We start from the raw sequence: 14,714 nt of genomic DNA, 5'->3' as shown, positions 1-14,714 counted from the left end.
CCGAATCTCACTTTGCCAGTATTAACTCCTTCCCATAGCTTCCTTCACATATCAGAGGCTGAAGTGAATGAGATGCAAAATAAACCATGATCAGTACATTCCCTTTCTTGAGTGAAACTGGAACTGGTAAAGGGTCACAGAAACTAGGAGAGATTCGTTCGTGGTGATATCTTGGGCCAAATTCCAGAAGCCCAAGGGAGGAGCGGGCAGGACATTTGCATGTATGACATTGCCCGGAAGATCCAGCCCCAGAGCATATAAACAGGTGAGTTGTCGCTTTTACCCAGTTCCAGGCTCAGCAGTTTGCAAGCAGACTGAAACCATGGCAATCCTGAGGCCCCTGTTTCTGCCCCTGGGATTGCTTCTGTGCCTCTGGCTTCTGTGTTCTCCTGCCAGCTGTACAAATTCCACTACCAATTGCAAGCCGTTCTTGTCAGTCACCACCAAGAAATCCTCACTAATCCACATCAGCCCAGATGTCTATAAGAGCAACACACTCTACACAGGTAAGTAGAAGCCGTTCTCTCTGCTTTCCTTTGTTCTCTGAAGGGAGATCAAGCCAGAATTGCAGGACATACCTCTCCATCCCTGCTCTCAATGACACACACAGCGTGTGTCTTTGACCTGGTTGGGACGTCGACTGCAGAAGAAGGGAGAATGAGAATGTGGGAATGGGTAGATTGGATGGGACGCTTCCTGCACGCCCCCTCTGTGAAACTGAGCCACGAGAGTCAGGATGCCCTAACACTCAGGTTAAGCGAGTCACAGCAAGAGCACAACTGTGGCAAGTTCTCTCACTTAAAGTGGTCTTAAACTGTCTGTATTTGGGAGTGGGGAGGCATTTTTATTATTTTAAGAAGCAATAATTGCACCTCAGTTTGTAGTCTTTTCCCATCCACTTGATAAAACGATGCCACCATGGATGATCGTATACTGTGCAACTCCAGAAAACACTGTTCACATTCAGTCTATGGGCAGAACATCCAGTGAGTTAGACAGGGAAAGCGTTACCGCCCCACCCGGTAAATGAGGAGTCTGAAGCTGAGAGAAGTTAGATGACTTGCTCAGGGTCTCACAGCTAGTAAGTGGCATAAGTGCCTCTTGAATCTTAGTCTTTTCATTCTTAATCCAGTGCTTTTCCTTGATGTGCCTAGAACTATTATATAAACATCCCTTTGGGGATCAGTCAGACCTACAAGTCAAGGCAAGTGCTCTCTAATACAACGTTCATAATAACAATAAATTTAATATGGTTGTTTACGTGTACCAATACATTTAGCCCTCACGACGACCTGCTGGGTAGATGCTTTTGTCATCCCCTGTTTGTAAATGAGAAAACAGGCGGAGATGCCAGGGAATCGCTCAGGTCACAGAGCCACTTAAATGATGGACCTGGGATCTGAACTTGAGCTTTCTAGCTTCAGAGACCCTTCTCTTAATCACAACACTGTACAGCTCTCAATTACAGGAGTGAGAGCTGAGACATCTTCCTGTGTTCTTTTTTTTTTTTTAACTTTATATAATTGTATTAGTTTTGCCAAATATCAAAATGAATCCGCCATGTGTTCTGAGTACTGATCTAAGGGGAAACGCTAGTATCACCTGCATTTTACAGATGAGAACTGAGACCCAGGGGAGTTAAAGTTTTACCCAAGGTCACTAGTAGAGTGTACCGCTAATATTTGAACCTAAAGAATAGCCACGAGTTGTCCAGCTTTGTCCAGTCAGGCTGTCCAGCTTCAGAGTCTGCCTCCTCATCTACCATGTTACCCTGCCTCTGTTAGAACTCTCACCAAATCTTGCAGAGAACACTGGAGTGGTCCCCACACCCACAGTCCACAGATTCCAGGCTTGAGCAGGAGAATGACTGTCGCCTGCCCCCACACACTCATTCTGGCTAGTCCTTTTTCCTGTTTTGTTTTGTTTTTTTTTCACCTTGGGGACTGTCACTAAGTGCCTCGGCTGTGGCAAGGCTCCCTATGTCTGACTCCCTCAGGCAGAGGATCTTGTTCTAACCAAGGCAGGGAGGATGATCTTGTGATTCAAGATGAGGCCCAGGAGGTGTGGGCTTGTGTACAGGGAAGAGTGAGAGCTTGCATACAGGGAAGGATCTGGGTAGTCAGAGATCTCAGATGTCTGACTTAAGATAACAAACACATGAGGTGAGGAATTTTGCTGTTGAAATGGAAGAGAAAGAAACCTATCTTGTGAAGATGCAAAGGGTGTGGGTGGGGCAGTTAGAGGTGGTGGTAGCAGAGAAATCTTCTGAAAGTAGGAACACAGGAGAAAGAAGAACCATAAGACAATCCGTAAGACGACCCATAAGGGAACGTGCCAGATGAGATGGACATGACATTTACCGAGGCATCAGGTACCAGAAGCAGAAACTAAGACTCATTGAACATCTGCTATGCGTCATGCATGTCTCTAAACTTCATCTGATTTCCTCTCAGTACAGAAATGTGCTAAAGCTTTGTGATAAACTGACTCACTGTAGGAATGATTTAAGTTGAGAGTCAAGATCCTATGCCCTTGGATATGTGATGTATCAGATTCCACACCTGGAATTACACAACAGGCTCCATGATTTCCTTGTGTCATTACAGGACCTCCCTGGGATTCCCAGGACTTTTGGGAAGACCAAGTAAATGTCCACACAGGCCAACTGCTTCTCCTTATTTTAATATTGATTTTTTTTTTAATTTCAGGGTTTGTGTTAACATCGGTGAGACATGTATAAATGGTTTGGCAGGTTTCAAGGTACAGTTGCAACTCATGCAACATCATAGAATAGGTTCCCTGGGTCTGCCTTAATATCAGTCAAAGAAGTTCGTAAGGCAGTCGCATTTATAATACATTATAATGTGCGGGGTAAGCATCTGCCCCTGTTTTCACTTTGACAGGCAAGAGAAATTTAACTTGCTTGCCTTTTTTCCTGAACCTTCAGCTTTAAGGTACTGTGCAAGAGGTAATGCACAACTTTTTAAAAATCAATGAGCAGCTACTTTGTGCTTTCCAGGTACCCAGCACTGGATTGCCCAGATCCAGTGGGGAAACTAGAGTTACAGTACAAGCCAGAACGTAATTAAGTCCTCAACTCTATAGTTAAAAGTGTACATGATTCAGGAGTCAGAGGAAAAGAGAGCAGGATCTTGGAGAGTAAGTGGGGGTGAGATGTGAGACGAGAAGGAAGATTCCAGGCAGGCACCAGATATGAACAAGGGTGAGCGGCCTGCAAGCCAGGTGCGTCTGCAGAATAGAGGAAGCTTCGCTATCCTAGAGGAGGGGTACAATCCGCAGAGTGAGTGGGGTTACGACAGTCATGAGAGCCGTGTGCTGGGTGTTGGGAACAACAGAACAGAAGCAGAAATACAAAACCAAAAATGTTTAGAGGGTCTAGAAAGAAAAGCACTTTGAAGACTTTGGACAGGTGTGGGTCCTCAGGTGGCAGTCTGAAGGGAGGGGGCCATGGAGGTCAGGAATCTAAATAATACAGATAACTAGGAGGGATGAAAGGAGGATATAAGCCAGAGAGAAAGAGAAAGCAGAAGGGCAAAGGCAAGCTCAGAGCCCCCCTCCCTTCCCTCACCCTCCACAACAGGACCAAGACAGGCTTGATGATGACTGGATGACACTGTTGCTCATTAGCATCCACCCCACCACCATGCATAGGTATTAAGGACAAATATCAGATTCTAGCTGAGCAAGTCAGGGCCAGGGGATCTGGCTCAGCAACCTTAACTGGCAAAAACAAACAGAACAGAGAACTGTTTCGTGCTAAGAATAACGATGACAACTTTTCCAACACCCACAAGTACTAAAGTTTTTACATTCCTCTCTTCGCTATCCCAAGAACATTTCAAGATAAAGTATCATGATCTCCATGCAATGAAAGATAATGTCATTGTCCTCATACCTAGAATCAAGCCTAATGCAAAGCATAAATATTTGTGGAGTGAATGATGGACAGAAAAGAAACCAAGGATCAGAGGTGAAGTGACTTGGTCCTAAATGCTAGGGCTAGGATTCAGATCCAGGACTGTCTGCTCTTATCATGCTACATGGTCAGTTTTCTTTATTTTGTAAAGGAGAGGCTGTTGAAGGAATTTGGGGTGGTTGGGAGGGCCCTAGAGAATAATACCCTTAGGATTGAGAAACTTGTTCAGAAGGGATCTTCTAAGGGAGGAAATGGACAAACTGAAATATTCTCTTGAAATTCCCTCCCTAATACACTTTGGAATGCTGAAAATAGCATGTGGAATTCACAAGTATCAGTAGCCCACGCCACTGTGGGCACACGCTGGGCTAAGTCAATAGGTAAGATTCACTGAGTAGAGTGGAACAGGGAACCCTAAGCGGTTATTTGATATTAGGTGCTTGGATTAGGGCCTCTGGGTCTCAGAGCCCCACCTCCCTTCCCTCACCCTCCACAGCAGAGACCAAGAACATCAGCATTTCTGGAGCCAGCAAATAGATTTTGTTTGACTAGGCAGTAACAGACCCTTATTTCCTGAAGCACTTCCCAGGAGGCCCACTTGAGCTTTTCAGATACATCTACAGCTTCAATCCCCCCACTTCACTATCATGCCACCCACCCACCCACAAAGGACAGAACTCTCATCTCGCAGATAGGAACAGGACTCAAGAGGTTAAAAGTCAGCCAGGATCTCATCCCTGGTATGTAGCAAAGCCAGGACCGGAGCACAGGTCTTCTTTTGTCTACCTTTTCCTGTAGAAAACTTGGAAAACACAAAAAAAGAACTAGGAAGAAAATAAAAATCATCTATAATTGCACAATCAGGAAATCCTCATAGCTAATATTGATGTACTTCCTTCCTGATTTTTTTCAACTTATTTTATATTTGATTAAAATGGGACCATACTTTATTTACATACTAATTGTAACTTTCTTTTTTCATATTTAATTTTGATTTTATGACCCCATCTCTCATCTCACTGCACAGACAGCTGACTGTTTCCTTAATTCCTTCTAGTGTCAACTCAAGTGAGCCATGGTATTATCTCTGTGGTCTTGGAAGCACGGGACCAGAACAACTCAGTCATTGGCTCCTGGGAAAACCCCAGCAACCATTGTGAAGGCAGAGCTGGGTACTACTTGAAGGGTAATTTCAGCACGCTCTTCAAGGCAAAATGGATGTCTCCTAATTCCACGGACATAACTGCAGTCAAGATAAAGTAAGAAATGATCCATAAATGATTTGCTCTGGGGCTTTTACAATTTCATACTGGGTTTGTACAGTTTTATACTGACCTTGGAGGATTCAAAATACAATCCAGATATGATGTGAAGAATTCAGTAGCTGCACTCCTTTTCTGCCTCACCATTCTTTGTCCTACGTTTTATCTGCAAAAGTTTATACATCACACATACACACACACACAGACACAAACACACAAGGTATGCTCAACAAACAGAAAAAAATTGGTGTTAAAGACAAACCCAGAGCTGGAGAGTAGTTAAAGCAAAATGAATGAATGAATGAATGGATAAACACAGATTTTATTTGGGACTATTGCAATAAGAGAAAAGAGAACTCAGTATAGAACCAGTCTCAATTCTGAATACAACATGGGCAAGTGTGAGTTTATAGCCAAGAAACAGGGTAGGGGGTGAGTGGATGGAAAATCAGTAAGAGGAAACATCAAAACCTGTAAGAGGGACCCTGGCTAAACTGACCTAATAGGATTCCTGCTGAAGGCAGGCCAAGGTGATCAGATATCACCTGGGGATAGCAGAGGATGAGGAATTCAATCAGATAATAAGGGTGATCAGATATCAAGGGTGGGAGGTTCTTGCTAAATTGACTTATGAGGAGTCTGGTTAAAGCTGGATTTTACAAGGAAGTGCACAGATGGGTAGGAGAAGGTTCTAGAACCTGACTAAAGTTTGGATTGAGAAAGAACCCATGTCATTGGCACCCAATTTGCTTCAAATTCTCTATATTCCCCTGCTACTTCCACCCAATTCACTCCTATTAGTCTGGGGCTGACAGAACTCCAGAGCCAGGCAGGGTTGGGGGCGGCAGTAGCAAACAGTTAAAAATAAAGACACTCGTCCTGAAATCATCTGGCTACCTTGGCACTGCCCTCTCTGCCAAGCCCTGTGCAGTCGAAGGAGACTTGCTAAATTGAGGGTGCAGAGAAGCTGCCTGTAGCCAAGAGCCTGCAGGACGGGTGCTCTTAGCCCCCACTGTTATTGAACCAAACCCTCCACTTGCCTGCTGCAAAACACAGCCAATGTACTGACACTAGGTGGTGGTGATGAAAGAAAGGATAGTGTTTACTGAAGGCACCGAGGGAGGAAAATGGGTGGCTCAGGCACGAAAGACCTGGTCTGATGGCCCTCAGGGGAAGGTCCTTCAAAGGCCATATCTGGGGTGAAGTTTGCAAGGGGCATGACTTTCTTCTGATTCACCAGTGGTGGTGAGGTGACAGAGTGATGTTTCAGGAGTCCTAATCATCAGCCTTCTGATTCCAGACAGTCTGGGGTCTGTGTGCCTGTGGTCAGCATGTAGTCGGCGTCCTCCACCTGGGCAGGCGGTGGTCTTAGTTTCTGAAGAACAACGCAAAGATATGTGTGATATTGTTATGTATATCCCTTGAAGAGAACTAGGACTCTGTTTTATCACTGAAGTATGGTTTCTTGATTGTCTTTCCCTTGTTTCTGCCTTTCCTCACTTCCCTAATTAGTTACTGATGGGTCTGTTCTTTGGAACTCAAGGAGGGTCTAGGAAATTAAAGCCTTTTTCAACAAACAAGAAATGGGGGAGTATGGAGGGGTTTTTGTACCAGAGTGGGCCTCCAGGGTCCTGCTTGGTTTTAGTCTCCCCTATTCTTTGATACTCCTCAATCCTAAGGGGAATAGGAATAGGGAGAAGTGTCGGCATAAGAAAGAGAATAGAGTTTTGGATAGAGAGGTTAGTCACAAACTCAGCAGGGGATCTCAGTTTTAGCGGGACTCAGTTTCACCACTACACAGAGAATCATTTTTTAAAACATAGATGCATTTTGGAAATGGCTTGCTAGCAGAACGTGTGATCACTGTACAATAAAATTGGCTTCCTAGTGTCCCGCAAAATGGACACAGATTCTGAGGTGAGGCCACCGGGGACTTGCATTACAGTTTAAGAGAAAATTCCTCTCACTCCCGGTTAGGGATTTGTTTTCAGGTTCTCATCAAGGACCAAATGTTGTGAGGTCCTTATACTTTCAGACTGCCCTTTTGTACTGAAAGAGCAGGTCTGATCATCAGGCCATGTCCACTATGTCCAGGTCTTTGTAGACAGTGATGATGGTCATGTTATCAGGCTTCTCCACCCTCTCCTGCCACACCCTGGGCCTGGTCAAACCTAGCTGTCTCTGGAGCTCTGGATGGGGTACTGTTATGTCCACAGAGTGACTTGCAAGGGTAGAATCCAAAGGAAGCTGCTACCACCCAGCCTCACAATGACAGCAGCCTTTTAGAAGCCAGCCAGGAGCAATGAGAGCAATGACTTTCCTTTCATCTCACCTCCTAAAGTCCTCCACACTTCCTGCAACAATAGATGATTTACGAAGTGCACATGCAGCATTGTCTGACAATGCCTTGCTGTGCAGTGAGGCTGACGAGGGAAGGGAGGTAGCACCAGGGCTAGAGGAAGCCCACTGTGCTGGGTAGGGCACAAAGGGGAACAGGAGGGGGTTCCTGCCCAGAATGTTACAGCGAGGACTGGGGAGGCAGGGCCTATGCAACAGTATGACTGAGCTTATACATCACTTCCTCAGAAAGCATTCCCCGAAGCCCCACATCAAGTCCCGCTCCCAGTTTACTTACTCTCATCACTGCCACTGCTTCATCCAAACACGTGTCGCAGCGGTGACCAATTTACTCGTCAGTCGATTATTTGTTTCAAGTCTTTCTCTCTGAAGGGACTCGAAGTGCCACCGGGGTAAGAACCAGGTTTGCAGTGTTCACCACTGTCCCCATAGCATCAAGCATAGGGGTTGGCATGTAATGCACTCTCTTTAACTGTTAATGCCTGGACAAGATTGTTGCTGTTCAGTCACCAAGTCGTGTCTCAGTCTTTGTGACCCCATGCACTGCAGCACACCAGGCTTCCCTGTCCTTCGCTATCTCACCGAATTTGCTCAAACTCATGTCCATCGAGTGGGTGATGCTCTCCAACCATCTCATGGACAAGAGCCTGATATAATAACAGACCCACTGATATTAGAACAACACACCAGGCTGTACAGATCATTTAACAAACACGGAGCACCACCTATGATGCTAAGTGTCAGGCATTGTCGATGACAGAACTGGCCCTTGAGGAGCTGGCCCTCCAGTGTGAGGAGAGGCACACAGCTAGGCTGTGCAGTCTCCCTGCTGCAGACCTATCTGGGTTCATGACAACAGGGAAAAGCAATGTCATAGAGGCTACTGTTGGGTCTGTGTGCAGATGTGCCTGGGACTAGTATTACAAGCAGAAAGACTGGCCTGAACAAAGACTGCACTGTACACCAGCCTGTGTGGAGTACAGGGTGGTGGAGTAGATGGGGGAGAGGAGTGGACATGAGCTCATCTGGAGTAAGATCATGGAGGTTCTTAGTCAAGCCAATATAGAGAAGATCACTACTGAACGATCTGCTAGATGTGCTATAAAGTTATTGTTCAGTCACTAAGTTCTGTATGACTCTTTGCAACCCCATGAATTACAGCATGCCAGGCTTCCCTGTCCCGCACTATCTCCCTGAGTTTGCTCAAACTCATGTCCATTGAGTCAGTAATGCTATCCAACCATCCCATCCTCTGTCACCCCGTTCTCCTCTTGCCCTTAATCTTTCCTAGCATCAGGGTCTTTTCCAATGAGTCAGTTCTTTGCATCAGGTGGCCAGAGTATTGGAGTTTCACCTTTAGCACCAGTCCCTCCAATGAATATTCAGGGATGATCTCCTATTTAGCATTGACTGGCTTGATCTCCTTGCTGTTCAAGGGACTCTCAACAGTCTTCTCCAACACCATGGTTCAAAAGCATCCATTTATCAGTGCTCAGCTTTCTTTATGGCCCAACTCTCACATCCATATGTGACTACTGGAAAAACCATAGCTTTGACTAGACGGACCTTTGTTGGCAAAGTGATGTAAATAAAGTGATGTGCTTATAAAGTATGTAAGCACAAAAGGAACTAAGAGGTTGGGGTCCCCTAGGAAGGCAGCCATGTGAGCTGAGCTTGTGAATTCCTCACCATTAACTCTCCTCGATTTGCCCTCCACAGCATCTACACTGTCAATTCCCTGAGAAATGCTGAACTTGATTCCATAACACTGCCGCAAGTTGGTAAGTTCCTCTGCAGCCTATTTACATATCTGGCAGTGAAATCCATCAGCCTGGAAAATAATCCTGTGGGTGCCCTAGAAAAAAAAAGAGTCTACTTGTGCATTACCCAGATACCAGCTGAGTCTGTCAGCACCTTGAGATCTCATAAGATAAGCTCAACCCTGTGCCCTGTGGGAAACGAAAGCCAGTTCCAGCGGGCCTTTTATTCTCATGGTCACTTGTGGCTCCAGACTCCAGCTTCCTCAGGAGCTCTTTCCATATCTGCAGGGATATGTTCCTTCCTCAATTTCTATAATAATCGCCCCTCGCACAAAGCCTTCATAGGTATAGCAGACCCTACTGAAGAGTTTAAGGGAAGAGAAGAGGGATTTGTACAAAGAAGGGCTGATAACAATGAAAACCAATAATGCCACTAGTTCTCAAGGTGGCCTCTGGCCTCCAACACAACCAGGGATTTCCACTTACCTTTACCAGGCTGTCGTCCTCAACTTCAAACCATCACGAGGCTCCTTGCCCTCTTTCTCTCCTTTCTCTGCCCCCTTCCTTCTCTCTTATCTCTCTCTGGGAAGCTAAAATGAATTCAAGAAACAGGTTCAGAAAAGACAGGTAGCTTGCCAAAGGCTACACAGAAACTAACGACAAAACCAGGGCTCAAATTCCACATCTTATACTCCTCTCCACTTTTCTTGAACTTACATTAAAACTATAAATACAATCTTTTTTTTCTAATTAAGTTTTAAAATACAAGCTTCAGCCAAGAACAGGAAACATTAGTCTTTCTCAATGCCCAGATAACAGGTCTTCCTCGTGAGCCCTCAAACACTGAAATACATCTAGTATGCTGCCCATTTTCCTGTCAGTCAAGCATTGCAAATGTGGTCAAAGACATATCTATTTTCCACAACAGATGTTAAAGTGATCATGCCAAATCAAGCTATTTTACAAAAACATTAACTGTTTCTTTGGTGGCTTCCCTTTGTGAAAAGATTGGGATATTATTCTCTTTCCAGGACATTTTCAAAATGAACACTCATATACATACAAGGAAAAGAAAAAAAAGTTTGTTTCTAGTCAGGACCCCTTGGTGCTCAGTTCCTCAGTCGTGTCCGACTCTTTGTGACCCTATGGGCTATAGCCCGCCAGGCTCGTCTGTGCATAGAGTTTTTCAGGCAAGACTACTGGAGTGGGTTGCCATTTCCTACTCCAGGGTATCTTCCTGACCCAGAGATCGAACCCATGTCTCATGCGTCTCCTGAACTGGCAGGCTGATTATCACTGAGCCACCTGGAAAGCCCCCCAGAACTCCTTAGAGCCACACTAATAAAATAAAGATTTTTAAAAAATAAGGAAAAGAAAGCATTTGTGTTCAGACTTTTGGCTCAGTGGTGTGCTAGAGAAACATTTGCCCTGAGGAAATGCTAAATGAGATAGACAATGCCACAAAGCTGGAAGGCACTTCCAGGTGGGCAGAATGCAGAAAGGTCTGAGCAAATTACTGGGCATTTCCCTCCTCCTTCTTTATAGTCCCTTCCATGGTTCACTCAGACCATTGGAGGTGTCATTGCCAAGCTCCAGCTTTCCAGGAGCAGACAGCCTCCCAGGGATATAGGCCTAGCTTTCTCTGCTTCTTTGCAAGGCAACCTCAGAGAACCAACATGTGGTCAGATCACCGTGAGAATGACCAGTGCCTCAGACACCACGAAAACGTATTCATGGGTTTGGACAGGACTTGTTTACACTTCCTTGAAAGCAGAGTTAGCCATCCTCAGGTCTGGATGGTGTCTAGCTCTTACAACCTTTGAAATTAGCAAAAATTAAACATTTGTACTGATTGATCAAATATAATATTAAGGACATGAGGACATTTGAGGGCAGACTACTTTCCCAATAGCAAATTTGGTAGTTATATAAGTTCAGTATAAATTCGGTAGTTATATAAGTTCAGTATAAAGTCCTTCTTCCATAGACCTTAAGGTCAGAGTGTTTATTTTTTGATCCTTGACATTCTGTACCCCCTGGCTTCCCTCTCCTCTACACACACTCAACCCTTGAGAAAGGGCCATTGAATTGTGCCTATGAACTCCGGTCCCAGCATTCTCTCACATTAGCCTCCCTTCTGTAGTGCCCACTCACCACCAAAAAGAGGTTCTGATGCCAGTGTTGTTTTGTTTTTTTTTCCCCAGGGACTGTGACCATCAAGCATGTCTCAACCAAGCAGGTCGTAACGACCCCAACCCACAAACCAACCTCGGCCCCCCCGAAACCAACCACAAACCCACAGAAAACAACCACAAACCACTCCATACCAACCACTACCATCCCCAAGCCAACCACAAGCCTCCACACATCCCACCCCAAACTAACCACAACCCACAAAAGCTCAGCCAACAGAGCCTTCCTCTGCCCCATGAGAGAGGCCATCCAGATCCTGCTCATCTTTCTCATCAGCGCACTCCTCTTCTAGAAGGAAGCGGAGGGAATGACTGCTCCTGGCTCCACTGCATCCTTCTGTGTTCAGTCCCAACCCAGGGCTCTGACCTGTGTGAATGACCTCTGTGAATGATTTGCGCTCTCAGACGTACAACGCTACTGCCGCTGCTCCAGATCCAAATGGAGACCTGAGGGTCACCTAGACCCGATCTAGGTGTAACTTGGAATTCTGGCTCCTAACCGAACGTGCTGGCAGCCAGTTCCCTAGCCAATCTAAACTTCTATTTAGATGTGAAACCAGTAGCATCTACAGGGCAAGAAAATAACAATGTACCGTGTCTGAGTAGCCAAGGATAGTAGAAAGGCATTATTTTCTGTCATACCAAATAGACTGTACCTCAAGCAAGAATAATGAATGTGTTAAATTCAAATATGTCTTTAACGAGTGATTAACTGAAAATACAGAAAATGTCATCTAATTTAATCACTTATGTGAGCATTAAAAAGAAATCAATGGATTTAAAATAGATAACTAATAAAGACCAATTGTATAGCACAGGTAGCTCTACTCAATATACCATAGTGACCTATATGGGAAAAGAATCTTAAAAAGACTGGATATATGTATATGTAAAACTGATTCACTTTGCTATACACCTGAAACTAACACATTTTAAATCAACTATACGCCAATAAAAATTTTTTTAAAAAACCCAATGGAATGGTGAGAGTGTGTGTTTTTAAGGCCAGATATAAGAGTAAAATTTTAATTTTTCTCAGGTGCAATTTGGTCATTTTTCCCCTCCTGGTAATTTCCACTAAAACAAAAGGGCAAAATATTTATAATACTCATAATGTAATATAAAGCCAAAAGAAAGCATGGCATTTCCAATAAAAAGCAACCCCATTTGACCTAATTAACCTTAAAAGCTTCTGCACATCAAAGGAAACTATTAGCAAGGTGAAAAGACAGCCTTCAGAATGGGAGAAGATAATAGCAAATGAAGCAACTGACAAACAACTAATCTCGAGAATATACAAGCAACTCCTACAGCTCAACTCCAGAAAAATAAATGACCCAATCAAAAAATGGGCCAAAGAACTAAATAGACATTTCTCCAAAGAAGACATACAGATGGCTAACAAACACATGAAAAGATGCTCAACATCACTCATTATCAGAGAAATGCAAATCAAAACCACTATGAGGTACCATTTCACACCAGTCAGAATGGCTGCAATCCAAAAGTCTACAAGTAATAAATGCTGGAGAGGGTGTGGAGAAAAGGGAACCCTCTTACACTGTTGGTGGGAATGCAAACTAGTACAGCCACTATGGAGAACAGTGTGGAGATTCCTTAAAAAACTGGAAATAGACATACCTTATGATCCAGCAATCCCACTGCTGGGCATACACACTGAGAAAACCAGAAGGGAAAGAGACACGAGTACCCCAATGTTCATCGCAGCACTGTTTATAATAGCCAGGACATGGAAGCAACCTAGATGTCCATCAGCAGATGAATGGATAAGCAAGCTGTGGTACATATACACAATGGAGTATTATTCAGCCATTAAAAAGAATACATTTGAATCAGTTCTAATGAGGTGGATGAAACTGGAGCCTATTATACAGAGTGAAGTAAGCCAGAAAGAAAAACACCAATACAGTATACTAACGCATATATATGGAATTTAGAAAGATGGTAACAATAACCCTGTGTACGAGACAGCAAAAGAGACACTGATGTATAGAACAGTCTTATGGACTCTGTGGGAGAGGGAGAGGGTGGGAAGATTTGGGAGAATGGCATTGAAACATGTAAAATATCATGTATGAAATGAGTTGCCAGTCCAGGTCCGATGCACGATACTGGATGCTTGGGGCTGGTGCACTGGGACGACCCAGAGGGATGGAATGGGGAGGGAGGAGGGAGGAGGGTTCAGGATGGGGAACACATGTAAACCTGTGGCGGATTCATTTTGATATTTGGCAAATCTAATACAGTTATGTAAAGTTTAAAAATAAAATAAAATTTAAAAAAAAAAAAAAAAAAGCAACCCCATTTTCTTTTAAAAGTTATGCTAAATTCCAGGATGCCAACATTCAGTGACTGGGTGCCAGCTTCCAGCTGGCCTTTCTCAGGGACCGCTTCTGTCAATCTCTTCTTTTTCCCTGTGAATAGGGCATACTTTCCCATTTTGTATGTCTTTAATTTTTGTCAAAAACAACATTTTGAATATTACAATGTGGTAACTCTGGAAACCAGATTCTGCCTTCCCATCAGGGAATGTTTTTAAGGGCTGCAATTATCCATTTGTCTTTTCTACACTGATTTTGCAAAGACTGTGTTCCTTGTTGAATGTGGTCCCTGAAGTCTCTTTTCTGTTATCTCAGTGGCCAGCCAGTGACCTGACAGATTTTCATATATGTCAAAATCTAGCAGCCTCTTTCCTCATTAAGCATTCCCCTAACAACTGGAGTTCAGTACAAGTTGACCCTGACAGATTTTGCTAGCTTACAGAAGGTCTCTCAGTGGAGGGGCCAATTCTGTGAGGTCCTTACTCTACCATTTCCTGTGACATCACTTGGTAGCCACTGTGAGTATTTGCCAGGCACTGTACTATGCAGTTTATGTGGCATCATCTCTCTTAACCCTCACAACAACCCTATAAGATAGAGCCATTTTACAGAGGAGCACACTCAGGCAGAGAGAGAGAGAAATAACTTTCCCAAAGTCACTCAGTGAACAGGTAGTGAAGCTGGGTTTTGAAGAGTGGGCTACACCACTTCAGAGCCTGCACCTTTACCTAGAACACCTTAAGGGCTCCCTGAGCGGCTCCTACATCACCTGGGATGCCCCAGAATAACCAGCTTCCCTGGGTCAAATGACAGGGAGAGGGTGTGGGTGTGTCTCGCCATCACGACAAGCAGGCTGCATGCTC

At 44.4% G+C, this 14,714-nt stretch overlaps 1 protein-coding gene across 1 annotated transcript; it reads left to right on the top strand.

The window, feature by feature from the left end:
* Positions 1-291: 291 nt before the first annotated feature.
* On the top strand, positions 292-12,455 carry LOC129628002 (placenta-expressed transcript 1 protein). Its single transcript, XM_055547418.1, has 4 exons — positions 292-506; positions 4,995-5,196; positions 9,277-9,338; positions 11,522-12,455. Exons 1-4 carry the CDS (start codon positions 323-325, stop codon positions 11,800-11,802), a joined length of 729 nt encoding a protein of 242 aa, XP_055403393.1. The 5' UTR covers positions 292-322; the 3' UTR covers positions 11,803-12,455.
* Positions 12,456-14,714: the final 2,259 nt, after the last annotated feature.

The sequence above is a fragment of the Bubalus kerabau genome, chromosome 15 (assembly GCF_029407905.1).
Source record: "Bubalus kerabau isolate K-KA32 ecotype Philippines breed swamp buffalo chromosome 15, PCC_UOA_SB_1v2, whole genome shotgun sequence".
Taxonomy (NCBI): Eukaryota; Metazoa; Chordata; class Mammalia; order Artiodactyla; family Bovidae; genus Bubalus; species Bubalus kerabau.
Note: the sequence above shows the minus strand (reverse complement) of the source record. Positions and strands in the feature narration are given on the sequence as shown.